This window comes from Stegostoma tigrinum, chromosome 25 (genome assembly GCF_030684315.1).
Source record: "Stegostoma tigrinum isolate sSteTig4 chromosome 25, sSteTig4.hap1, whole genome shotgun sequence".
Lineage (NCBI taxonomy): Eukaryota > Metazoa > Chordata > Chondrichthyes > Orectolobiformes > Stegostomatidae > Stegostoma > Stegostoma tigrinum.
Window position 1 is genome coordinate 41,919,480 of NC_081378.1, and position 27,914 is coordinate 41,947,393.

The 27,914-nt window shown below is 42.1% G+C and overlaps 1 protein-coding gene across 1 annotated transcript in view; it reads left to right on the forward strand.

Moving 5' to 3' along the window:
• Positions 1-1,589: 1,589 nt before the first annotated feature.
• Positions 1,590-27,914, forward strand: part of LOC125463331 (troponin T, cardiac muscle isoforms-like) — a 32,569-nt gene continuing 6,244 nt past the window's right edge. Inside the window, exons 1-8 of the mRNA XM_059654669.1 lie at positions 1,590-1,638; positions 2,208-2,229; positions 7,520-7,577; positions 9,398-9,514; positions 11,715-11,792; positions 16,359-16,469; positions 17,765-17,877; positions 21,116-21,206. Coding sequence (XP_059510652.1) covers positions 1,605-1,638; positions 2,208-2,229; positions 7,520-7,577; positions 9,398-9,514; positions 11,715-11,792; positions 16,359-16,469; positions 17,765-17,877; positions 21,116-21,206 — 624 coding nt within the window. The 5' untranslated portion in view covers positions 1,590-1,604. The remainder of the gene's footprint in view (positions 1,639-2,207; positions 2,230-7,519; positions 7,578-9,397; positions 9,515-11,714; positions 11,793-16,358; positions 16,470-17,764; positions 17,878-21,115; positions 21,207-27,914) is intronic.

A 27,914-nucleotide genomic window follows, 5' to 3' on the forward strand; every position in this document is an offset into this window, starting at 1 on the left:
ATCCCTCAAACTACTAGGGTAAATTATAAACATGAGGTGCTGAATATTCATAATATCAGCTTATTACTGTATTTTGACTGAAACACTCAACAATTTATTATGCCAGGTACTTGTAATTGAGAGAGAGTATTCATTGGCACAATTTAATGTCAATGCACCAGCAGTATATTTATCAAAAGAAAGTGAGCAATGGTGTGTAGTATGTGCCTGATTTTTCAGATCCAGACACAGACTTGTTTTCATTTTTCTTTCCATATCCCAGAATCCGATTCTTCTGCACTTCAGGCTGAACAACCAATTCTTGAAGGTACATCCTCTGTTCATGTGCTGGTAACATATATTTGACTAAAGTGCAGTCTAGGCAGTGAAAGTTGTCATAACCTTGCAAAACTTTCTTGTTTTAATCATGACTGGCATGTAAAATGGTCACTTTTTTGTTTTCTCTGATTCACAAATGTAGATTATTTTTGCAGATGTGCCCAGAAAATAGATTGACTTAAATTTCACTTGGTTTTGTGTTGTTGTGAAATCAATAGACATGATATCTAGTACAGGAATAAAAATATGTAAACACTTGCAGATTTTAAAAATCAAACCAAACCTGTCTAAAACAATTAATTAAGCCGTGTGTTGTTTGTAACTTTTTAATGCTCTGTCAAGCATGTAAAATTTACTAACGTTTTACTGTACCCAACTCAAAATCTGTTAAGGGTGGCATAGATACAATTTTAAAACATTGTAACTCTGAAGCAAATCAACCACCTGTTCTGTACCCATTTGATTTCCCTTTTTCTAAAACCTAAAAATTAAATTAGCTCTCTAGCGTAAAATAGCAGGTTCACAATTGCACAGTTCAAAAATGTTTTTTTAAATTGCTAAATCCCTATCTTCTCTTTGTTTAGCTGAAGAAGAATCAGGTACGTTAAATTTTAATGGCTTTTGTTTTGTCTGACAGTATTTTAAATGGAATGAATTCTACCTAATAATAGGGTTACAGATGGTTAATTTTAGACTTCTGTTTCAGAGTTTTGGCACAGACAAGTATATATAATTGAAAGAGTTTTTGTTGGTGAAAATCAAACCATAATTAATTTCCTTTTTACGAAAGAGTAACCAAGGCATGTCCATATTAAACCTCTACTGCTCAACTAGACTGAATCTGTACTTCAGAAACAGAGGCATACTGGATACAATTCCAATCAAGACTGCTGGGTGTCCAGGTCCAATGTAAAATAGACTTGACCATTACATAATGATTACCTGCAATGGAGTTAAAGTAACCTTAACCGTATCATGGGCCTGCAGCCAGAAATAATTTTCTAACATTGACCTTGATTGTCCAAAAATGCTAGATTTTGGCAATAATTGAGAATCAGGACACATTAGACGAAGTTGGAGAGATTTAGAGGATCTCGTGATGTGGTTGGAATCCTTCCGGAGAGATGCTCTCTGTGCTGCGTCTTTAGGCGCACACCTGGATCTAAGAAGAAAAGCACTTGCCAGCTAAACCCACCTCCTTATGAAATTGCTATGTTTCCTGATGTTTGGAAAACCTTGTTGACTAAGGATTTAAGGATTACATGATGCTCACAGCCTCATTTAACATGTTTAAGACTGCAGTCCACCCTCTTGCATCAGGTTGGTCACCCATCCAGCTTCCAATCTCAGCTGGAGCCAGAAGTGGATGTGGGTCAGGGTTTCTGTCTTTAACCTCCTACCTGGCCCATTTTTGTTGTAGACCTATAATTGAGAAAATAATATCAGCAGCATTCTTCGTTTGGATAGTTTTACAGAAGGGATTAGTAAGTTGTCCAGTTAAATCTGTCAAAGTAATGTCTAAATCTGATGATTGAGTAGGATCTAAACAACATCTGTGTATTTGTGAGTTTATTTTTTACCAACTATGGCACTTTGGTTCCAGAATTTTAAAAGTAAATGCATTTAAACTCTTAGACTATGCTGTTTAGATTGGAACTTTAGGCTTTATTGGACTGGACTTTTGAACTAGTCGTCCAGTAATAAACCACTCTATAACCAGAATGTGTAATCGCTCCTAACTTGCATTTACTCTCTCCAAAATTTAAGTTTTGCAGAATTTGGGATAAATGTGTACATTCATAATTGTGAATAATTTAATAGTAGCTTTTGAATGTAATAGTGTGGCATCATGCATTCGATAATGTCCTAGTTGTGTTTTTCTCTTACAGAAGAGACAAAGCCGAAACCAAAGTAAGTCATAAATTATGAGCACTTGTAGAACTCTAGCTGAATGGTATTGAAATATGTTGTGAAATCTGTCAAATAGGAAATGAGATCTGGGCAGCGAATTGCAAATACCCAGCCATCTGTGTTATAAAGATCTCCTTGATTTCAAGATTCTCCCTTTTATAAAATTCATGTATCTCCATTTGATTCACTGAATGCTATCAAATTGTCATGACAGCTACTGGTTCTTCTCAGTGTGAAATCTAATGAGCTATGAGTGCTCATGTGTGCCTGAGCTGGTGTTTGATTAAAAACCGGACAGTAAATTTTATCACTGTTCTCATTAATGCCAGATTCTAGCCATCAAGGTGGATAGAAAATTTCTCCATTTAATCTATCTCTGTTGGACCAATATTTATTGTGCTGTGTTGAGTATTGGGTGGAATTGGTAAGTGGCTTAGCTGTGGGCCAGACCCCACTGAGGAGGAAAATATTCACATTTTGGACTCCATTATAAAGTGCAACCATTCATTCTGAGGGAGAAGCCATAGTAATTGAGGCTAGAGTTGAGATGCAAGAAAGCAGTCTTCAGCTTCTACTGTGGACTTGCTGACCAACTGGTCAATGCTGCAGGAGACTATCCTTCATGAGTCTTCCATAGGGGAGTATGGGTTTCGATGTTGCCTAATACACTTGTGTGAGGGACAGCCACAGCCTCATTCTGTATTGGTAAAGTTGCGCAGTACAGATGGCTGCATTTCATCCCTGCATCAGTTCTCTGCCTCAGCAAATATCGAGAATCTGCATTTAATCTTTAGCTATGCCACATGTACTCAATCCCTCACTTTGTGGGCACTTATAAGTATCTTGCCTATAACCCTTTATAGGCTCTAATTGCAGGTCAGTGACTCAAAGGAAGCGGAACAGCTTGGTTATTTTCGCTCAGGAACACACTAGGCTATTTGTGTATTCCCACATAAGGCAAGCTCAGGCAACATCGGGCTGAGCTCCTCTTACTGTCTAACTTCAGAAAGCACAACTTTTATGTAGTTCCACGCAAAATGACGAACAATACTTGCCCCCCTGTTATCTTTGTCATGCCACAATGTCACCAAAGTGTTTTAGCAGCTCAGATACTTGTGACCATGGTCTTGTGACCTGTCCTCGACTTTCCATGTAAATGTGACCATCAAGAATGCACAACGACACCGCTTCTTCATCAGGTGACTCAAGAAATTTGACACATCCATAAATTCCCTCACCAACTTCTACAGATGCACCATTGAAAGCGTACTGTCCGGGTGCACAACGGTCTGGTATGGCAGCTACTCTGCCCAGGACTTTAAAACTACAGAAGGTGGTGTACACAGCCCAGACCATAATGGAAGCCAACCTTCCATCCACAGACACTATATTTACATGACTCACTGCTGCAGAAAGGTGGCGAACATCGTCAAAGACACCAACCTCTTTCGTCAGGCAGAAGATACAGAAGTCTGCATGCAAGCTGGTTCAGGAACAGCTTCATTTTGGCCATCAGATTGTTGAATGGACACTAGCCTCAGAGGCATACAGGTTACATTATTTAAGTCTTTTTGATCTGTACATCCTTTGCTTCCTGTTATCTGCCTGTACCACTGGTAAACAAAGCTTTTCACTGTATTTTGGTACACATGATGATTAAAATCAATCAGTCATTTGAAGACTGGACAGACCCCCTGTATCCAATAAGAAGGGAGCCTTCCCATATCACCCAGAGGGCATGGCAGGAGATGGCAGCCATGGTGCGCATAGCAAGGACATATCCTTGTGCCTGTGAACGGTCCCACAACATGCTGCACTCGGCCAAGGTGAATTGCTCAGTAGAAATAAATACTTTTTTTTTTCTCCTGGCGCTGCTATCAGAAATGTTAGGGTTGCACTTGGCACACATTACTCCCCCTTTCTGATTGAGTAAATGGTCATGTCAGTCTTTTATGCCCAAGCATTCAGAAATTGGCAAATGAATATAACCAGTGCAACTTTGAGAGATGCCCCTGGATGCAGTAGAGAATTACCTTTTTAAAGGCCTTCAAGTGTTGTATATTTGCACGAAAAAGAGAGCTAGCAATAATAAAATGATGGCCCTGACTAAAGGTAGGCAGTACATCCATGGGTGATTGATTTCACAGTCCAAGGCTTGTCGTGTTTATCTGTTGTCATCTGTCATAAATCCCATGACCATGCAACCACCTCCAGCTTCAGGCGAAAGATGTCAATGGGAACACCGTGATGTTTAACTAGCCCAAACTGTGCCAACACCAATACTAGTGCTTCAGAGGGATAAAGCACTCAGTGGCACATGGTAATGGGCACTGCACTAGAGGGCAGGAGGGGCTTCCACGTTTGGACCACTAGTGCACAGCTCCCTTTGGAAGAAGGACGGCAAGGACGATGATGCTCTGGTTGGATAGAATTAGAGCCTCTGGAGTCACTTTAGCGAGGACAGTATTTAAAGTGGCAGACGTGTGGACATCTGACAGAGTATTCTCTCGGGCTATGTATGCTAGAGTGGAGGAGTCCTAACACTGGGGTGAGCTTGACCTTGTTTTGAGGACTGAAATGCATGAACTCCAACAGTGAGGGAGTGGGCACCATCATAGTGAGACCCATGCAGCCTCACCTTCGGTGCATCCAAGAGCAAGATGATGTCCTAAAGAAGGTTCATGGCTCAGTCGATTAGCCTTGACCACTGAGTATGACAGTGGAATACCTGACAAGCTCTGTATCCACAATAGGACCTTGGTGCTAGTGACACGCAGTAGACAACTGCTGCACTCCATCAGCCAGCCATAACAAACATGCCTGAAAGCCAAACCAGGAATGGGGAAATTAACCAAGAGAAAGAGGATTTCCAAAACTACTACTGCAGCTTCCATCTTCATGGATTTGTCAGCCATTTTTGCCAGAGCTGTCCTCTCTGGTACATGTCCTAGGAACCACAGCTGCCCCTTCAAGAATATAGGCCTCATTGTCCTGGCAGGTCCCCAGAGCTGACAGCATAGGAAGGAAAGTTGCCAATGCTCTCTTGATTCCTTTTCTCAAATGGACAGCCTGTGCTTCTTTGGGTGACAGAGCACCATGTGAGTGTTTGTGGAGTAGAAGACATTTGTGTGTGTAGCCTCAGTTGTCGACTGCAGTGGTTCAAAGAGGCGGCTCACTTCCACCTCCTCAGCGGTATCTGGGGATGGGCAATAAATGCTGGCCAGCCACTGATTTTCCCATAAGTGAACAAATCAATGAAAACCACTGTCACTTCGTAGTGGTGCCATATGTCACAATGGGAATCCGATAAAGTCCCCATTATCGAGTACCCAAGCATCTGGACATCGCATGGCCCTAGCAGTCAGAAAGGGACCACCCTAGTGCATGTGGTAATATTCCCACAATACAGCCTGAGATTCAAAAGGAGATATCACAGATCTAACCTTCTAAAGACCTGGCCATGGTATAGTGACTTATTGGGACAGGAGATTTCTTTGTTCTCCAATCCAATCATTTTGGCCATCTTGCTCTCAATCGCTCCCTCTCTCAATCATTCTTTCTTGAGCAAATCTTCACTAATGGTATTTTGAGAAGGCCCAAGCTCTTGGTTTTACAACCATGCAGTCATCTTGTGGCAGTGACTAGTCGAGCACTTCCAACCACCCCTAGTATTTCTCTTGAGTGATATCCCCATTCCTGTGTGTGCCGGATACCGGGAATATTTTAGCTACTTTTTCCACATCTGCTAAATAATAGTCCAGTGACTTTCTGAAATGAATGGGGTGACCTGTCATTATTGAAATGGAAAGCAGCAGGTTCTTCCCAGTGATTGATGGAGACTGCAGCCTGTGGTCTCAATAACAGTAATAGTAGTGAAGGGTGTGGCCCAAGCATACCCAACAGGGCACTCTCGAGCTCTCATTCAGGTTATCAGTGCATATGGATGGTTATCATGGGATATGAACATCATAGGCTATTTGACTGTTCAGTTGCCACCTTGGAAGTTGTGCTGATCTCTCAGACCTATCTTTAGCGCTGAGAGAAACGCAGTGATGCTATTTCAAGATTTCCTCCAGTGAAGTTCAGTGATTTCCATCACAGATCAGGATGATGTCCCATATATTGATATCTTACAAATAACATCCCTATTCGTCTAGAAGTGGATACCGATGAGGAATCTTGGTGAATTGCTGTATTGCAGGTTGCAGATTTTACACTCTGTCTGTCACTTCACAGCAGTTGTGTGACATTTCGAAAGGAGGCGGCTGGTGCAGTGATCACATTTATTTACAGACCTGTCACAGAGTGGAATTGCTGTCTTTGTTGCTTCAACAGCCATGTCCGCACGTGCAGAGCCTCGGTGCTCTCGCCTCGGATACAGTCTTGACAGAGCAGTTAGGTTTTGCTAGGCATGAGGTTTAGTTATTTCCTGGTAATTGTAAGCTCTAACGTACCCTGTCACAGGGGTGATCTGGAAGAGTACGTCATGGACGGCCCCTGAACACTGAACCCAGAGTGGTGTTGGTGTGGCACTGAGCCATGTGGGGGCAGCAGATGTCCAGAGTGGTGGTTGGTATTTGACTATGTTGGAGATGGACAACAACTGGAAGAAAGTACTGCTAATGTTCATGCATGCTTATCTAGCAACCGCTCACAAGGCAATTGGTGCTGAAAGTGCAGTGAGATCCTTCAGGTTCCTGAAGAGAATTGCCTCAGTATTAAATGGTCTCTGACAATGGGGCCATGTACTGATCTAGCCTGAGGGGTATTCCTGGGCTCCCATGATATTACCTCATTGTCATGTGATGTGACAAGGGCTTGCATGCCCTCCTGAAAGCTCTCCATTATTGACACCTGGATTTGAATGCCCCTTCAGTGTGCCATGGCATTGATATCCCAGCGCGCCCCTAGGCAAATGCTGGGGTGCTCTTTCTGGCTTCTGTCAAGGCATTTGAACTATAGCTTTTGAGAAGCCAGTACTGTGCTAGCTGATGCTCAGTCTGTGTTCCACCATTGGCACTCAGTTCTTGATATCATTACATTATTGTTCAAACTTGGATCAAAGAGCTGAATTCCAAAGATGGCAGTAAGAGTGACTGCCCTTGAATTCAAAGAATCATTTGACTGTATGGCATCAAGGAACCTTTACAAAAACTGGAGTCAATGGGAATCTGGGATAGTATTTTAAGCATGAAATTTCATGACTGAATCAATGCAGAAATCCAGATTTTATATTTTTAATTCTGCGCTGTCTCTCTCCCTTTTCTTTCTTTCTTTCCTTCCTTCTTAGGTTATTTGTGCCAAGCCACGCTCCCAAAATTCCTGATGGTGACAAAGTTGACTTTGATGTGAGCATATTTCTTCCTTTTATTTGTATAGGTACATCTTTGTGAATGATGCTGCCTTTGTGGGGTTTTTTTTGCCCTTCACAACAAGAGCACAAATCAGGAAAATTAGGTGTTTTGGTGTTTGTCTGAATGAATTAGTGATTTTCTAGTGATTTAGTTTAAATGACTTGAAAATTAGGAGGCCTGACCTCCTCTTTCATCCTGTTTTAGTAAGGTTCAAACTCAAAAGAACTTCAAATAATCTTTTTATTTTTTAAGAAGTTACAAAAACTGAGGGCAGAATCTTCTCAGAAATCAGCCGTCTGTTAACCTTGTGGCATATTTCATGGGAGACTTCTCCCTATGAATTCTAGCAAGCTTTTTTTTATTGCACCACCTCCGATCCTCTCTTAGTTACCTATGCACTACACCTCTATATTGCCCATCATTGTCTAATGCTATGTAGCTGTTCTATCATGACCACTGTTAACGTACTCTCAACATGCCGAGCTTCGCCCTTTTGTTCACAACGTTGTCTTGTCTCCCAAGATACCAGTGGTACCTACGTGATCTCTGAGGCCCTGTAAGACACTGCCTCCTCCTCCACCAGAAATGTGTCTCTGTAAATGCCTGCAGCTTCAAAACCTATCGTGCTGACAGGGAGGGATGCTAAGGAGATAACATGTGCAAATGAGGATTTACCAGTAGTAAGAGATTGGACTCTTTTGTGGAGAGTCTCTGGCTCATTGTGCATTTGACACCGAGAAGCTGCTCACTGGATATTCTCAACTTGCTCACCATTGCAACATTGTTCATGGACTGGGAACATTCCACCCTGAGTTGTTTCTTCTTCCAGCATTTTGTTTGTTTCAAATTGGATTATCCTTTTTGTCTTGTTTAATCGTAAACTGTTCTGTTTTGTTTACACATTTTAAGTTCTATAAAGCAATAGTCAGCTTTTTAAAACTACAGTTAAACACAACTTGAGGGTCACTGACTTTCTTTCTGGGCAGTAAAAATACAGTAGTACCCTTTTACCCATTTTTTTCCCCCCCTGTCTCCCCTTTCTCTGCATCAGTTAACAAACGCTGATGGAATGCCTACGGTGGTAAGATTCTGCCCATTTAACCATGGTATTTCCTCCACAGATGCTACCAGGCCATCTGAGTAGATCCAATATCTGCAGTATTTTGCTTTCTTACCTAACACTGTTCACTTGCTGGTTCCTAAAAGACGACAAAACAAAACAAAATTAGAAATTGATACTTTGTTCGCTGTAAATATGCTAACCCAGCCTGGGATTAAACCTATGTTCTTCTGTTTGTTTATAACAAAGTAATGGAGTATAAAATTGATGTAAAAGATTTGCTGTTTTTCCTTGAAACAAAGGGACATCTGTACCGGCAATAATGCATTCTGTTAACTGATCGTACTTTGTTCTTTCCCTTTTATTGCAGTAATAGTTCAAGAATAAATTCTTCAAGATAATCAAATTTAGGTATAAAGGCAAAGCTATTTTGAATTAATCCATGACATAGCACCTTTTCCCTTACTTAAAATTCTCTTTCATTCTTCTTTGCAAAATCACACTCCTCTAGACATGCGCATTCACTGTGAGCATAGTTCTATCAGGAGTTTTGGCAGAGATTTTGTACCTGTTATGCGTGTGCCCCAATAACTTGCACCCTTTACTGCTGGATGAGACTTCATTTTGAGCAGGTGCTTTTGTAAAGTTGGCCCTGTATTGTACAACTAAGCTTCAAAAGGAACAGTTTACTTACATAGTGAAGGCCTTGGAATAAATATCAGCAATCCAGTGTTATGTTCTCTATTGACTGTAGGACATTCAGAGAAAACGTATGGAAAAGGATCTGTTGGAACTGCAAACTCTCATCGAAGCCCATTTTGAGAGGAGGAAAAAGGAAGAAGAAGAACTCGTTGCTTTAAAAGAGAGAATTGTACGTTTTGGTTTAAAGGCTTTATCTATAATGCTATTGTCTCAGAATGCTATTTGTTGCATTGTAAGTGTCTGTCATTACCATGTTTTGAACTTGCTTAATGCTACCAGTTTCCTGGAATCCCCACAGTATGGAGTAGGCAGTTTGGCCCATCGAGTCCACAGCGACCCTCCAAACAGCATCCCACCCAGATCCATCCCCCTGCTCACCACCACCACCCCCTACCCTGTCCCTGTAATCCCGCATTTCCCATGGGTAAACCACCAAGTCTGCACATCCCTGGACACAATGGGTAAGTTACCATAGCAAACCACCCAACTTGCACATCTTTTGGACTGTGAGAGAAAACCATAACACCCAGAGTTAATGTTGTTGATTTGCAAAGTCTAACAGCCGTGCAGCACACTGAATTATTCCCAAGTACCATCTCAAATCCAGTCAGTTTGTCACTTAAATTGCTACCTTTTTATGAAACCCTCCATCTTGTGTGGAAAAAGTTTAAAGATTAATTTTCAGAGCATTCTATGTTAGCTCTAAATGTCACACAATGGAAAAGAACAGACTACAGAATTGCCTGGAGTGTCCAGTGCTGGATTCCGTGCCCAGTTCTCCTCACCAGTGGTTAGCACTTAACTCACTTATATCAAGACTTTTGTATTGTAAAGTTTACATTTACATTTAACTTGGCTTGTATCCACATTTATTTAAGGCAGTCAGCCAGCAGTGCTGGGATTTTGGTCTTTTCACCAATGTGTTGTCTGCCTCAACCCAAACAGAATCAAATATTATGTAAGGATCCAAACCTAGATCAAACAGTTTGGTGCCAATGGCCCATAAGAGCAGAGTTGAAACTGCCGCTCTATAACCACGTGATGTCAGAGCCAAGTATAACAAATGTTTTATCAAGCAAATTTCAATTATGGACTAATGCAGGTGCCAGATATAAGAACATAGCATGGCCTCATAGTTAGCCAACTACCCCCACAAAAATTAGATTCTCTGCAGTGTAGAAACAGGCCTTTCAGCCCAACAAGTCCACACTACCCCTTAGAGCATCCCACACATCCCTGAATACTACGGGCAATTTAGCATGGCCGATCCACCTAGCCTGCACATCTTTGGACTGTGGGAGGAAACTGGAGCACCTGGAGGAAACCCACACAGACACGGAGAATGTGCAAACTCCACATAGTTACCTGAGGCTGGAATTGAACCCGGGTCCCTGGTGCTGTGAGGCTGCAGTGCTAACCACTGAGCCACTGTGCTGCCCTGCAAAAAATGTACTATCTATTTTCAATTCCTGCTGATCAAATCATAATCCGTGACATTTTATGGTCCTTTAAAATTGAGTACGCATTATGTAATTTAATCAATAATTCAGAGTGGTGTGCTTTGTTCCAGCAGCTGTTGTGCAGAGACATGCACAGCCAGAGATTATTTCAATGTGTTAGAAAAGCAACTACTATCAGTATGGTGGAGTTTGTGAATTTTATGCACAGTTTTTAAAGCCCTAGTTTGAGTCTGTGTCAGATTTGAAGTGAAACTACAGGCAAAATCCTGAGGATCTCAGCTGCCTGTTGGAGTGTTAGCAATAGTCCTATATTGCCTGTATAGGATTGACACTGGCGACAGTGGGATGAGCACTAACTGTTCACTTGAGGGCTGTGTTCAGTGCTAAGATGGGAAGGCTGTCTTTCCACTTATCGGAGTGGAAGTGCCAAGATGATTAGGAAACTGTCTGCTCCTTACACCTATCTTAAATGTTCCACCTCCAATAGAGCTGCCACAGGGAGGAGCCTAGCTTCTGCTGCAAATGGCAATTTAAAATGGCAGTCAAACATTTCTACGACTGAGAAATCCCTGAAAAACCTGGGGTTCAGCTGCCCTTGGTCAAGGGTCAAGGGTTAAGGTTCAGACTGTGCTGGAAAGTCATGTGATGGCATGTCAACTGTGTGAAATGGTAAACTTTTCCTGAGGTTAACACCAAACTACCTTGCTGCTTATGAAGGGATATCTTCAATATTTTACTGACGAGTCTTCCATGAATGCAGCATCTAGCTGCATCTTTTCAGAAATGGCTGTTCATGTTCATTTAATAATTTAATTCCTGTGTAGCGTATTTTGTGATTGTAGGCCAGCGGGTACCGATTTTTCTTTCTTTTTAATCACTTATAATGACTTCCAAATGAAATCTTCACAGGAGAAGCGCAGGGCTGAAAGATCTGAGCAACAAAGAATCCGAGCTGAAAAGGAGAAGGAGCGGTTGAACCGAGCGGCTGTAAGTTAGTACAGAGACCATGAAGATCTTGAGTGAATTGTTAATGTATTTCCTCACCATTCGGTGGCAAAAAAAGTCAAAAAGTGACACTATTCAGTGTAAGCTTGAATAATACCCATTGGGTATTATATTGGGAAAGATCTGCATAATTATCAAGTATTATTGGAGGCCTTGGATGAGTCATTGGTCGCTTTTATGGCTTGGCCACTTAGGACTTGATATCATAGACTTGCAGAGAATGGCAAGAGGCCAAAAGTTCTTCCAAAAACCAGGCTTTCCTGATCTTCCTGCTAATCTGTTTCAACCTGGTTCAGGGTGGAGATTCAATTCATATCAGTCTCTGACAGGAAAACCAATGTTAACTTCTCAGGCGATAGGAATGAACTGGTTTTCCTTCTTTCTTTATCCACCTTGTTGTTTGAATGTAACAAGGCTCAGATGTGAGTGTCCTTCCCCCAGCCCCAAAAGAATGTATCCATTTTTTTAAAAAGCACAATTATTAATCAGGGTATTGTGAATCAACAAAGTGCGAGTTTATTAGTTATTATCTATAAGAAGATATTTTAACGGAACACGTACACACAGATTAGAAATAAAAGTGGAGTCCAAAAGGCAATTTTTTTTTTAGAAAAAACATATATGGATCAGTCTCTGATATCTTCCATCGTGCACTGGATGTTATTGGTTTCATTAATATTGGAAGGTGAATATTTGGCTTCATGATCAATAGTTTTGCTGATTAGTTAAGATTGGGAAAACCTGATGCCTTTTGAGTATGTTTCAGGGTGGCAGAGAATCCTAGGGAAGGGTCACCGGACCTGAAACGATAACTCTGTTTTCTCCTTCATAGATGCTGCCAGACCTGCTGATCTTTTTCCAGCAACTTTTTTGTTTTGGTTCCTGATTTACAGCATCCGCAGTTCTTTTTGTTTTGACAGAACCCTGTTTCCTTTGCAACACTGTCTTAGGGGGGGTTCTTCACCTGCCGTGCTCAGTAACTAGGAGATTGGGGTTTTTTTTAAACTGACCTTCGTGGCACACCAACACTTGCACACAGGCAGGTATACCAGGACTGTTCAGTTCCTCTAGTTCACTCCAGTAGATTTGAACCTAGCTTCTTAAACACCTGTCGCTGTGTATTTTACAAAGCATGTCTGCAAATTGGGACAGAATCTGGAGGGGGTTAGGGGTGGTATGCAGTTGAGCAGGACATCAGTAGCCTCCATTTACTTTGGTAGTTTCAGGAAGTCACAGTCTAGTCCGTTCAAAGTTTCTTGGAAACTTGAGGTGTTAAATTCTATTGGCCTCTCTAGGCAACAATTTAATTTACATTTGGAACTATTTTTGGCTGTGCCAGTCCTTTTCTTACATATAAGCACATATTGGAATCGGAAGTTTAAAAATGCCCAAAATATTTTGGGGATCTGACCTGTTGTCCTCCCACTGAGTAGGTCACTCGTCTGGCCTTGCAACCAATAAATACTCTGGCTCCTCAGATGTCAACAGCATCCTCACATCCCCTCTCCGCAATTCTTGTGTTTCATGTATTTGATTTCCATCAACAAGCAAAGATGACACTCTGCAAACAAAGGATTCCCATGTATATTGGATTTGATTATATTGTCCCATGTACCTAAGTACAGTGAAAAGCTTTGTTTGAGAGCAGTACAGGCAGATCACAGTAAGCAAGGACATAAAGATCATAGGATGAGAAGAAAAAGAAACTTGGATAAAGCAATACACATAAGTTATACCACACAGGATGTACGCAAGGCAAGATCATAATTGTTTGAAGTTAGAGAGTCCATTCATCAGCCTCATAACGTCAGGGAACAAGCTATTCTTGAACCTGCTGGTGCATGTGTTCAGTGAGGTTGTAGGAGAGCATTACCAGGGTGGAATATGTCTTTGTACATCTATAGAAGTTGGGTCAGGGACCTTTTACGGACATGCCAAACTTCCTGAGCTGCCTGAGGAAGAAGAGGCATTGTTGTGCCGCCTTGACTGCCACGTGTGTGGGAAATCCAGGACCGGCTGTCAGTTATCATCGCACCTAGGAATTTGATGCTGTCAACATTTTCAGCCTCCAACCCATTGATGTAGATAGGGTCATGTTCTCCCCTTTTTTCTTTCTGAAGCCAGTTATCCATTCTTTAGTTTTGCTGGCATTGGGAGAGAGGCTGTTATCATTGCAACACATCACCAAGCCCTTTGTCTCCTTTGCTCTGACTCATCGTTGTTTGAGATTCGTCCTACCACGGTGGTGTCGTCAGCAAGTTGGTAGATGGCGCATGCTCATAGCACTGGCTTCTCATATCTTTAGAACCTTATATTGGCCCTAATTGGTTATACTAACGTTTAATCAATCCAATGAAAGCTCTTGTGACACAATGGTAATGTCCCTCCCTCTGAGCCAGGATGCCCAGGCTTCTCCCAGGATGTCTGTAATAGCGTCTCTTAAACAGATTTGATTTTGAAATTAGCTAAAATAATTAAAATGAACCAAAATAGTACCTAGCAAAAAAATTTGCATATAATAATCAGTCAATCACAATAGAAATAGATAAATCAGCAGACTAACACGAAGAAACAAGATCAGTTAGATCATCGAAGCCTGCACTGAGCTGACACTAATTGGCATTTAGATATTTGGAGCTAATGAGCAATTGGTTGAAGTTTTATATATTTTGGCAAGCTCGCCATACAAACAAATTTTGTTGGATTTCTAAACCTTGGTCTCAAAGGCTTCAAGTTTTTTGGGGGGGTAAATCAATAGTATTTATTATGCATATGGTTAGAGTTATATGTTAATGATTTTAAGACAGCTATATATGGACTGAAAAAAAAACACTTTCTTTTTAAACTTCCTGCAATACATCATTCCTTTCTGCATTCTTCCTTGCTGTGGGAATGTTTTCCTTATACATATGGTACGCTTTGGGATATAAATACCTTCCTGACGTCTGGACGGAATTGTGATACAGACATAAATTTCACCAAAATTGCATATAACTGGAGTGCTGGTTATAACATTCAGGAAATGAAATGGCAGCTGAGAGCACTGTTGCGGCACAATGGTAGTACCCTAACCTCTGAGCCAGGAGGCCCAGATCAAGTCTGGCTTTCTCCAGATGTGTGTAATATTAACTCTGAACAGATTTGATTTAGAAAATAACTATAAAATTGGAAATGATTAAACTAAAACAAAGTAGCACCTAGCAAAATCGCATCTTGCCACCAAAAATATAAAGGGTAAGTTGCAGCCTGAATAATTTTAATGAATCACAGCATCTAAATTCCAGTGGCGCAAATAAATATCCATTTTCCTAAAAAAAACTTATTGTTAGAACAAGATAAATTCGGCTGTGCCAGTTACCATCCTATCTGTCTACTCCTGCATCAGCAAAGTGATGGAAAGGCGTTATCAACTTGCTCAGAATTAACCTGCTCATTGATGCTCTGTTTAGAATCTGCCAGGAGCCTCTGAGGTCCTAATCTCATTACAGCCTTAGTCTAAACATGGAAAAAAGAGCTGAACTCCAGAGGTAAGGTCTGAAATTAGTATGGTATCAAGAAGCCCTAGCAAAAACAGGTCACTGGGAATTTGTAGGGGTTGGGTTTGGAATTTAATCTTTGGTAGTTGGAGTAGCACTTAGTGCAAAGAAGGATGGTTGTGATTGCTGGAGGTCCATTTAACTCTGCTCCAGGATGTCACCAGCAGGTGTTTTGCAAGGTTCTATGCCCAAACATCATCCATTGCTTCAATGACCTTCCCTCCATCATTAAGGTCACGATCAAGGATACCACAATGATCACACAATGTTCAGCATTGTTCACAAATCAGTTTGTGTCCATTTGTCACAGAACCCAGACAAAGCCCAGCCTTGGGCTAACAAGCAGCAAGTAACATTTGGGCAACACCAGTGCCCGGCAATGTCCATATCCATAAAGCGAACTTAAGCATCACCACATGGCTTTCAAGGATATTACCATCGCTGAAATCCCACTAATATTCTCAGTAGTTAGCAATGACCAGAAACTGAACTGGATCGCCCCCACCCCCGGAACCAAAATCTACAAGGCACAAATCAAGAGTGTGATGGAATACTCTGCACTGAGATGCTCAGAACCATCCAGGACAAAGCAGTCCACTTGTTCAAAATCCAACCACTCCCTTCAGCATTGACGCATCGTAGCAGCCATGGGTAGTATCTACTATATCACTGTTGCTTCACTGTCATTGGAGCAAAATCCTTGAACTCCCTTCCTGACCATCATGTGATGTCTGTATACAGCAGTGATATAGGAATGCAGCTCACATAGCCTCCTCCAGGATAATTAACAAGCAGAATTGTGTTGCTCAAATCCAATGAGTGTATTTTTTTTTAAAAAATAGAAATCTTTTTCAACTATTATTCTGTACTGGAAACACAGCACATGTCAGAAATGGTAAGGTGCAACCCCAGCCCATGTGCTCTCAAGTTCACAAAGCTCAGTATCAAGAATAAAAACAGACCAAAATATAATGTTGACTATTTTTAAAATTTGAAAATGACTGCTTTCTAGGAGGAAAAAGCGAGAAAAGAAGAGGAAGAACTTCGGAAAAAAGCAGAAGAGGATATGAAGAAGAAGAAGGTTCTGTCGAATATGGCACATTATGGAGGCTACCTGCAGAAGGTACTAGGTGTTGTGGTTTAACATTTACTTGTGTGAACAAGGTCAGTTGCTTTAAATTCCGTTGTGTTAGTGATTCCAGTGCTTGAATTTAATTGTGCTAAAGAAAATGTTTTTATAATTAAGTAACATTGGAACAAAATTAGGCTACTCAACCTTTCGAACCTGCGCCATCATCCTCCAACGTCATGGCAATCTGATTTTAGTCTCAACTCTGTTCTTGCATTTCCCTGATAATCTTTCATCCTGTTGCTAATCAAGAACCTCTGCTGTAAAAAAATTAAAGATCCTATATCCACTGCCTTTTGAGGAAGCAAATTCCAATGAGTCACAACCATCTGAGAGAAAGTGTTTCTTCATCTGTGTTTTCAATGGTGATCCCTAGCTCTAGATTCTCCCGCAAGAGGAAACATCATCAGTCCAGTCCCCTCGGGATCTCTGTTTCAATTAAATCCCATCTGACTCTTGTAAAATCTTCTAGACTTCACTGGTAAGATTATCTGTTCACTCCAGTAAACCTTCTGTGAACTGTTTTTGGCACATGAATAACTTGACAAAAGTACGGTCACCAGGACCAAATGCAGTGTTATGGACCAGACCAAACCCCCTCAAAATATTCAGAAGATAGTCTTAGACCCTAACCTTTTCTTATTTTCAAGATAAATAGAAGGTGTTGTGTGCCTAATGCAATTCAATTGGCCATACTACTGGATGTAAATCAAAGCACACTTTATTCATTCACTATAGTTTAAAATCGAACAAAAGAAAGAAGGAATGAAATAACTAAATTCTGTTGGAAAACTTAACAGAATCAGATGCAGTAACTATTACTAATTAACTCTTCTAATACAGTAACGTCCCATTAAGCCGCTCTGAGCAAAAAGCAAATTCAGAAAACAGATTGTCTTGCATGCAACCCAGTGAGCCCCCAGCAAGAGGGGTGACAAAATAGCTTCCACTTCTTCAAGACCACAAGAGCAATTGCTGAAAGCTAAAACTAAAAATGCTGGTTCTGTGGGAGCTTGATCACACCCATTCATGCTGCTTCTATTGTTCCAACTTTCATCAAGGCCTCACAAGCTGTCTCCAGTGACTCCGGTAGACTGCTCCACACCCCGCTTAAAACCTCCCTTCAAAAAAAAAAGCTCAGGACAAAATGCACCTCTTAAAGCCACAGTATCATCACCACAGTATTCCAGATTAAGGTCTCACCAATTATTTAGGCGTTTACAAATGCTTTGAGTGGAATGGGTAAGTCTTGATAGTAAGTAGTTATAACTGAATTACTGTTTTGATAGACTGAAATACGTCGAAGTGGCAGGAAGCAAACAGAGAGAGAAAAGAAAAAGAAGATTCTGGCAGACAGACGCAAACCACTAAATACAGAGCACCTCAGTGAAGACAAACTCAAGTAAGTGCTTGCCAGTGAAACTGACACTCTGCAGAAATAGTTGCCATGGTGAAACTGCTGTCAGAACCCATGAACCATTTATCAGTTTGTTAACTGCAACAAATGCTTGCAGCTCTTGTTGATGTGTCCCTGGTCCCTCCAATTTATCTTGCTACCTGTATCCTGCATAGCAGACTTGATGGGCTATCTGTAGTCAAAAAAACTAAAGTAGTATTTTTATTGTTTTCCAACATCCAGGAGTGTCCAGAATAAGGTGGGTGATCTTGCAGCCTGGGTTAGTACCTGGGACTTCAATGTTGTGGCCATTTCGGAGACATGGATAGAGCAGGGACAGGAATGGTTGTTGCAAGTTCCGGGATTTAGATATTTCAGTAAGAACAGAGAAGATGGTAAAAGGGGCGGAGGAGTGGCATTGTTGGTCAAGGACAGTATTACATTTGCAGAAAGGATGTTTGGGGACTCATCGGCTGAAGTTAGAAACAGGAAAGGAGAGGTCACCCTGTTGGGAGTTTTCTATAGGCCTCCGAATAGTTCCAGAGAAGTAGAGGAAAGGATAGCAAAGATGATTCTCGATAGGAGTGAGAGAGACAGGGTAGTTGTCATGGGGACTTCAACTTTCCGAATATTGACTGGGAACACTATAGTTCAAGTACTATAGATGGGTCAGTTTTTGTCCAGAGTGTGCAGACAAGCTTCCTGACACAGTGTGTAGATCGTCCAACAAGGGGCGAAGCCACATTAGATTTGGTACTGGGTAATGAACCTAGCCAGGTGTTAGATTTGGAAGTAGGTAAGCACTTTGGTGATAGCGATCACAATTCTGTTATGTTTACTTTAGTGATGGAAAGGGATAGGTGTATACCACTGGGCAAGAGTTATAGCTGGGGGAAAGGCAATTACGATGAGATTAGGCAAGATTTAGGGAGCATAGAATGGGGAAGGAAACTGCAGCGGATGGGCACATTAGAAATGTGGAGCGTATTCAAGGAAAAGCTCCTGGGTGTACTAGATAAGTATGTACCTGTCAGGCAGGGAGGAAGCTGTAGAGCGTGGGAGCCGTGGTTTATGAAGGAGGTGGAATCTCTGGTCAAGAGGAAGAAGAAGGCTAATGTTAGGATGAGATGTGAAGGCTCAGTTAGGGCACTTGAGGGCTATGAGGTAGCCAGGAAAGACCTAAAGAGAGAGCTCAGAAGAGCCAGGAGGAGACATGAGAAGTTGTTGGTGGATAGGATCAGGGTAAACCCTAAGGCTTTCTATAGGTATTTAAGGAATAAAAGAATGACGAAAGTAAGATTAGGCCCAGTCAAGGATAGTAATGGTAAATTGTGTGTGGAGTCAGATGAGATAGGGGAAGCACTAAATGAATATTTTTCAACAGTATTCACTCTAGAAAATGACGATGTTGTCGAGGTGAATACTGAGATACAGGCTATTAGACTAGGTGGGATTGAGGCTCACAAGGAAGAGGTATTAGAAATCCTTCAGAAGCTGACGGTAGATAAATCCCCTGGGCCGGATGGGATTTATCCTCTGATCCTGTGGGAAGCCAGGGAGGAGATTGCTGAGCCTTTGGCATTGATCTTTAACTTGTCATTGTCTACAGGAATAGTGCCAGACGACTGGAGGATAGCAAATGTGGTTCCCCTGTTCAAGAAGGGGAGTCGAGACAACCCTGGTAATTATAGACCAGTGAGCCTTACCTCAGTTGTTGGCAAAGTGTTGGAAAAGGTTATAAGGGATAGGATTTATAATAATCTAGAAAAGAATAAATTGATTACGGATAGTCAGCACGGTTTTGTGAAGGGAAGGTCGTGCCTCACAAACCTTATTGAGTTCTTTGAGAACGTGACTAAGCAGGTAGATGAGAGTACACCGGTTGATGTGGTGTATTTGGATTTCAGCAGGGTGTTCGATAAGGTCGATAAGGTTCCCCACAGGAGGCTATTGTACAAAATGCGGAGGAATGGAATTGTGGGACATAAAGCAGTTTGGATCAGAAATTGTCTTCTTCCAGCAAGCCAGAGGATGGTAGTTGATGGGAAATGTTCATCCTGGAGACCAGTTACTAGTGGTGTACCGCAAGGGTCGGTGTTGGGTCCAGTGCTGTTTGTCACTTCTATAAATGACCTGGATGAGGGCGTAGAAGGATGGGTTAGTAAATTTGCAGACGACACTAAGGTCGGAGTTGTGGATAGTGATGAAGGATGCTGTAGGTTGCAGAGAGACATAGATAAGCTGCAGAGCTGGGCTGAGAGGTGGCAAATGGAATTTAATGCAGAAAAGTGTGAAGTGATGCACTTTGGTAGGAGTAACCAGAAGGCAAAGTACTGGGCTAATGGTAAGATTCTTAGTAGTGTAGATGATCAGAGATATCTCGGTGCCCATGTACACAGATCCTTGAAAGTTGCCACCCAGGTTGACAGGGCTGTTAAGAAGGCATACAGTGTTTTAAGCTTTTATTAATAGTGGGATCGAGTTCCAGAACCAAGAGGTTATGGTGAAGCTGTACAAAACTCTGGTGTGGCCGCACTTGGAGTATTGTGTACAGTTCTGGTCACCACATTATAAGAAGGATGTGGAAGCTTTGGAAAAGGTGCAAGAGGAGATTTGCTAGGATGTTGCCTGGTATGGAGGGAAGGTCTTACGAGGAAAGGCTGAGGGACCTGAGGCTGTTTTCATTAGAGAGAAGAAGGTTGAGAGGTGACTTAGTTGAAACATATAAAATAATCAGAAGGTGCATAGAGAGAGCCTTTTTCCTAGGATGGTGACGGCAAGTGCGAGGAGGCATAGCTTTAAATTGAGGGGTGAAAGATATAGGACAGACGTCTGAAGTAGTTTCTTTACTCAGACAGTAGTAAGGGAATGGAACGCTTTGCCTGCAACGGTAGTAGATTCGCCAACTTTAGGTCCCTTTAAGTCGTCATTGGACAAGCATATGGACGTACATGGAATAGTGTAGGTTAGATGGGCTTGAGATCGGTATGACAGGTCGGCACAACATCGAGGGCCAAAGGGCCTGTACTGTGCTGTAATGTTCTATATTCTATCCTCACCATTTCTTACAAACTAAAAGCTAACACTGCCCTTTGAGAAATTGGGTTCCTTGGAAATAATCTGAGGAAAGATGTAAATTATTTCCAACTGGGAAAATGTTGAATGATGTTGATGTGTACACCTGTAAATCTGTAGAAGAACTTTATATCAGACACAGCCTGTCATAATATCTGTTACCATTTAGAGAGAAGGCACAGGAACTAGCAGACTGGCTGATGCAACTGGAGGGCGAGAAGTTTGATCTGTCTGAAAAACTGAAGAGGCAAAAATATGAAGTATGTAACGTTTATACATTGTTTGTTCTGATAGTATTCTTTGTTAGAATTGTAAAACATTACTGTACAGAAGGAGGATAATGAAATGTGAAGCTGAATGAACACAGCAGGCCCAGCAGCATCTCAGGAGCACAAAAGCTGACGTTTCGGGCCTAGACCCTTCATCAGAGAGCTGATGAAGGATCTAGGCCCGAAACGTCGGCTTTTGTGCTCCTGAGATGCTGCTGGGCCTGCTGTGTTCGTCCAGCCTCACATTTCATTATCTTGGATTCTCCAGCATCTGCAGTTCCCATTATCACTGTACAGAAGGAAGTGACTTGTCTCATTGTTGTCAATGCTAGCTGTCTCAGTAAAAGCTGTCTCCATGCCTGTGTGAGGCTCAATTTCTGATTGTTAACTCTGTATTTCGGGTTTCTGTACTGCACACTCAGGACTTACTCCTCACACCATCCATCTCCAAAGGCAGTATTGTGTCCCACTCCTGGGACTGGAAGGAAAGGGCAGGGCACATTAATTGGGAAGGAGGCCAAAATTCACAATCCCAGTGGTGGGATGGAATTTTTGCAAGTTGGTGCTCCCAAGTTTCAGGGGTGAGTCAAACCCCTCCAGATGGCAAGACATCTTTTCTTTGTTTATCATGAATGCACGTTAACAGGCCGATTTACCAGAGTAAAGTTCCCCTTCCCGGTTTTACTTTTTCATATTAAATGAACAGTACAGACATTCGCATACCTGACTCTGCGTGTTCATGGTGTGCACCTGACAAGTTACACTCCTTTCTGGTCTTTGGAGTAAGTATTTTCTGCTTTCTTCTAATTTGCCTGGCACACGCAAACACTGTCAAAGATTGAGATTGGCCAGTAAGTTAGAGAAGGCATGGAGGATGAAATCGGTGAGAGGCTGAAGTATGATGTGCACAGGGTGAGGTGGATAGCCAAGGGTGGAAGTCTGACTTGTGGAATCATAGAGTCCTTTAAAGTGCAGGAAGAGCCCATTCGGCCCATTGAGTCTGCACCAACTCTGAGGACTCGTTCATCCAGACCCAACCCCATAATGCTGCTTTGGGCTTTTTACACTCTGGCTAACCCATCTGAGTGAACCCTCGCTGAAAACTTTGGGGAAATTTGTTTAGCAATACCAATCTGCCTAACTCGCAGGCCTTTGAAATGTGGGAGGAAACTAGAGAACCTGGCAGAAACCCACACAGACGCAAGGCGAACATGCAAATTCCACGCGGTTGCCTGAGGCCAGAATCTAACCCAAGTCCCTGGTGCTGTGAGGTAGCATTGCTCACCTTGGCGCCACTGTGCTGCCCTAAGAGAAGGATGCAGGGTCACGAGATGTAGCTGCAGGCATCTGCTCAGAACCTTAGGCATTGAATAGCCCCAGGGCCTTTAATCTGAGTCAGGTAACGGAGCATCTACTCCTTCCGCCCCCCCCCCCCCCCCCCCCCTGACATTTTAGCCATATGTGCCTAGCTAATGAACCAAGCTGCACGTGACCTCTAGACAAAGACTAACAAGAAACACATCCTTCTCTAATCCTGCCACCCAATGTAAAAGACTATGAAACAGAAGATCCTACACCTAATGTCTGCATTGCTTCAAAGAAATTGTCTTGTTGCTCATTAACCGTGGAAACTCTGATCAGCTAAATGTTTGTCTAAAATAGAATTAACACAAGATCAATGTACTTCCCTAGTAAGCCATTTTTAAAGTTTCATTTGTGGGAAGTGGGCATCGCTGACCAGGCCAGCATTAATTGCACTGAGGGCAGTTCAGAGTCGACCACCTTTGCTGTGAGCCTGGAGTCCAATGAAGGTCAGACCAGGTAAGGAAGGCAGTTTCCTTCTGTAAAAGGGCATTCGTGAACTAGATGAGTTTTTCCAACAATCGACAATTGTTGTATGGTCATTATTACAATTTTTAAAATTTCAGGTATTTATTGAACTCAAATTGCACCATTTGCCGTGGCTGGATTCAAACTCAGATCTCTGGAACATCAGAGATAATGGGAACTGCAGATGCTGGAGATTCCAAGATAATGAAATGTGAGGCTGGATGAACACAGCAGGCCAAGCAGCATCTCAGGAGCACAAAAGCTGACGTTTCGGGCCTAGACCCTTCATCAGAGAGGGGGATGGGGGGAGGGAACTGGAATAAATAGGGAGAGAGGGGGAGGCGGACCGAAGATGGAGAGTAAAGAAGATAGGTGGAGAGGGTGTAGGTGGGGAGGTAGGGAGGGGATAGGTCAGTCCAGGGAAGACGGACAGGTCAAGGAGGTGGGATGAGGTTAGTAGGTAGCTGGGGGTGCGGCTTGGGGTGGGAGGAAGGGATGGGTGAGAGGAAGAACCGGTTAGGGAGGCAGAGACAGGTTGGACTGGTTTTGGGATGCAGTGGGTGGGGGGGAAGAGCTGGGCTGGTTGTGTGGTGCAGTGGGGGGAGGGGATGAACTGGGCTGGTTGAGGGATGCAGTGGGGGAAGGGGAGATTTTGAAACTGGTGAAGTCCACATTGATACCATATGGCTGCAGGGTTCCCAGGCGGAATATGAGTTGCTGTTCCTGCAACCTTCGGGTGGCATCATTGTGGCAGTGCAGGAGGCCCATGATGGACATGTCATCAAGAGAATGGGAGGGGGAGTGGAAATGGTTTGCGACTGGGAGGTGCAGTTGTTTGTTGCGAACTGAGCGGAGGTGTTCTGCAAAGCGGTCCCCAAGCCTCCGCTTGGTTTCCCCAATGTAGAGAAAGCCGCACCGGGTACAGTGGATGCAGTATACCACATTGGCAGATGTGCAGGTGAACCCCTGCTTAATGTGGAATGTCATCTTGGGGCCTGGGATGGGGGTGAGGGAGGAGGTGTGGGGACAAGTGTAGCATTTCCTGCGGTTGCAGGGGAAGGTGCCGGGTGTGGTGGGGTTGGAGGGCAGTGTGGAGCGAACAAGGGAGTCACGGAGAGAGTGGTCTCTCCGGAAAGCAGACAGGGGTGGGGATGGAAAAATGTCTTGCATTATCTCTGGAACATCACCTGAGTTTCTGAATTAGGTTTGGCAACAATACACTGGGCTAGCAAGTCCCTCCAAAATGAGGAAATAAATGCAGTTTGGGGTTTATAGATAGTTTTCTAGAAATTCTGCAGGCAGTTTTTGCCAATGAATTTGGGGCTCAGTATGTAGGCCGGAAATTGTATCCATTGTACTCTTAAACCTATTCTAGCGTCACGTATTTGTATGCGATTGGAAAGCATAACTGGGGCACCCATTTACTTAACAGAACTGAAGGAAACGTATTACAGTCTTGTTAGTTGTGAATGTTACAACTTTATGTAGTTAGAATAGCCCGGAAAAAAAAAAGACTTTCGCGATCCTTGGCAGTACGAAACTCCAGCGACTGATGTTGAACGAGTTATGGCCTGGACACAAGTGCCTGCATTATGAATTTCTTACATTATCTTGCCATGTAAATTAATTGGCCTTCAAGACAAAAAAAAGACTGGCAGAAAGAGTTACAGATGCATATGTTTGGGTTCCAGGTGAGCTAACCAGGCCACAGTGATCTTACACAGATTTGGAGGTTGCAGAATGTAGTTGCATTGTCGTTGAAAGTGATTTTGTTTATTCACAGCTTTAGGCAGTATTATATATACTTCACAGTTCCTTTAGTCACTGGTACTGTATCTGACTGCAGCTTGAATCATTCAGCCATTCTAGATGAGTCATTTGAACAAAAAAAGTGGAAGCTGTTCTGTTGAGCCTTATTTGCACTGGCATAGTGCACCTTGCATGCTCCATTGACCAACTGACTTTGCCTGTCTCTCCAATATAATCTCTTCTGTAGCTGCTCAGTTTGGAAAAGAAAACTACATCCTGGGAATGGAATTGGTAAAGTGACTCTGTCACTGTTCATCTTCCAGTGACACATTCTCCTTTTATTACCTTTTTGCCTGAGTTTTTTTTAATTTACTCATTAGATAATTTTAAAATAAGTTTTGGAAAAACTGCAGGTCCAGAGATTTGAAATGAAAACATTGCTTCTGTCTACAGATACGCCAGACCTGCAGTATTTCTCCAGCATTTTGTTTATTTTTTTTCCTTATTCGGATTTTCAGCAGCTGCAATATTTTGCTTTTAGATAATTTTAGAAGAACGCATTTGTTATTTAAGCATCCAGCATCTCCAAACTGCTGAAGAATTATGCCATCTGCATTTTGGAAAGAGGCCATTTGGTCCATTGTGTGTGCTAATTTGAAAAGTTATCTAATTGTTCATTTAGAATTGAGGAATTGGGAGCAGTGAAGGTTGTTTGGCCTGTCTGCACTGCTCTGTCATTTGATAAGATCTTGGCTGATCTGAGTGCAGTTGATGCCACAATACCTGTCTGCCTTCCATATGCCATCTGCATATATACTCCCTGGGGAAGAGGATTCTTAAAAGCAACATCCAAGACTCTTAACTGCCCTCTGGGCAATTAGGGATGGGCAAGGAATGCTGCCTGGCCAGCGATGCCCTCATCACATGAATGAGTTTTTTTTTAAAAAATCCAAGAAAACCTAATTCTCCTTATCTCAGTCCTTAAATGGGACTTTTTAAACAATCCCCTGGCTCTAGTCTATCCCATGGTTGTGTGAAGCCCCTTGGGATATTCTGCTCTTCTGAACAATTCCAACAAGCTGGCTAAATTAACTTGCGACAGCCCCTTAATGCAGCACTGAACAGAAACCAAAATTCCAACAGAGACTTGTTAAATTTAAATTTCATCTTGCTGGGAGATGAAGCTTTCATCCCCTGTAACACTCCCCAGTTTAAAATAAAAAGCTTTTGTTTACCTGTGGACTCCATACTCTCCCTCCATGGAGACACAAGCAGGTATATAATCATAGAAGCAAGTTTTCTTTTCTGTGGTCTCACTGCCTGGACCTATTAATGCCACCACCTTCAAACCCAATAGTAAACCCATAAAGGCATCCTCAGATCTGCCTCTTTTCCTCTGTATGCTCCACCTCAAACAATGAGGGGCTGTTACCTTGTACAGCCTGTATAAATGTGTAACATAAGATCATCTCTCATTCTAAACTGGAAACAGTTCTAACCTGCATGACCCTCTGCTGCTAATTACTTCATTCAACAAATCTCAAATGAAGCTTTTCTGAAGCAACTCACAAGTTTAACACTGATCACCTTGCAACAGACCGTCAACATTTCATTTGACTTTCTAATCACTAAGTTCGATTTGTGTACTGGAACTCTGAGATTCCCCTGTTATTTCATTCTGCAGTCTCCCTGCATCTAAATAATATTGTTTGCCTATTCTTCCTGCCAAAGTTGACGTGCTCACCGTTTCCCGCATTACACCTCATCTGCTAATTTTTCCTACTGCCTTAACCTCTCTCTAGACCTTTGCAGCCGTCTCCTGTGCTCTTTACCAGTTACTGTCTAATCCATCTCTGGTATCATCAAAAAATTTAGCAGAGAGATATGCTTGTCCCTTCATCCAAATCCTTGGTATTGATTTATAGGTTGTTGAGGCCCTAGTGCTGATCGTTAGTAACAGTTGGTCAACCCAGAAATGATTTATATATTCCTACTCCCCTTTCTCTGTTAGCTAACCAATCCTCTCCGTACCATCATGTTTGCCCCATACCCCACAAACTCTCTTCTTTTGTGGAGGAACCTTTTCTTGGGATATCTTATTGAATACCTTTTGGAAATCCAAATATATTACACCTGGACATTCCCCCTTTTCTACCCTGTTTTGATATTTTGTTCAAAGAATTCTAATAAATTAGTCAAATTTGATTTTTTTTTTCCCTCATGAAACTTCCTTGCTGCTCCCTGAACCCCAACATGCCTCGCTATAAGTTCCTTCATAATCCATTCTAGTATTTTCTCAATAACTTATTACAGTAACAAGCTGTATTCCCTCTTCTTTGCTCTGTATGTGCACAGTTTTGTTTTGAAAGTTAACATAGAATGAATCTTCCTGATCTACCTATTCCAACCTGTCATAACATGTAGATGTAATTTTGTTTCCCCGTGTTACATTTTGCCAACTGTCTTCAATCCAGTTGACCTTGCCATTCAACCTGTCAGTGAAAAATTTAATAAGGTGAAATTACTGTCAAAATCCAGCATCATTTTGAACACCTTGGTTAAATCTCCCTTAATTTTTTCTGCACAATGGCAAATTCCAACTTCTATGTCTCCACATGATGACTGAAGTTTATTTCACTGGTATAATTGTTTGGTGTAATGTGGGATGAGTAACAAGATGCTAACCTTTCTCGTGTTGCCCTTTTAGAAGCAGTTACTAAATAGTGAATCACCTCTATACCCTTTAATAGGGCTTGACATCAAACCTAAAACTAAACCTAGAATCGAACACAAGTGCCAGCTGGGGCCTGATGACCTCTGTGAAGGTTTAACAACGCAGCTTTGCTTTTGATTCCTGTACCTCTATTTATAAAGCCCTTCTCCTATTTTCTTTCTAGGAGGCTTCTGAAATTGACTGATCCCCTTACCAAGCTTATGTAGGAACTAGGAATTCTAATTAGCCAGTAAAAATAAGCTTTGTTTTTTTTTTAAAACTGTGGTACAAATTACAGATCCATAGATAAACCCTGTCCTTAAGTTAAATAGACCCTAGTGGAGAAGTTTTGGTTAGATGTTCATTTCCAGTCCTTACCAGATATTTAATCACCGCCAAAAGCATTG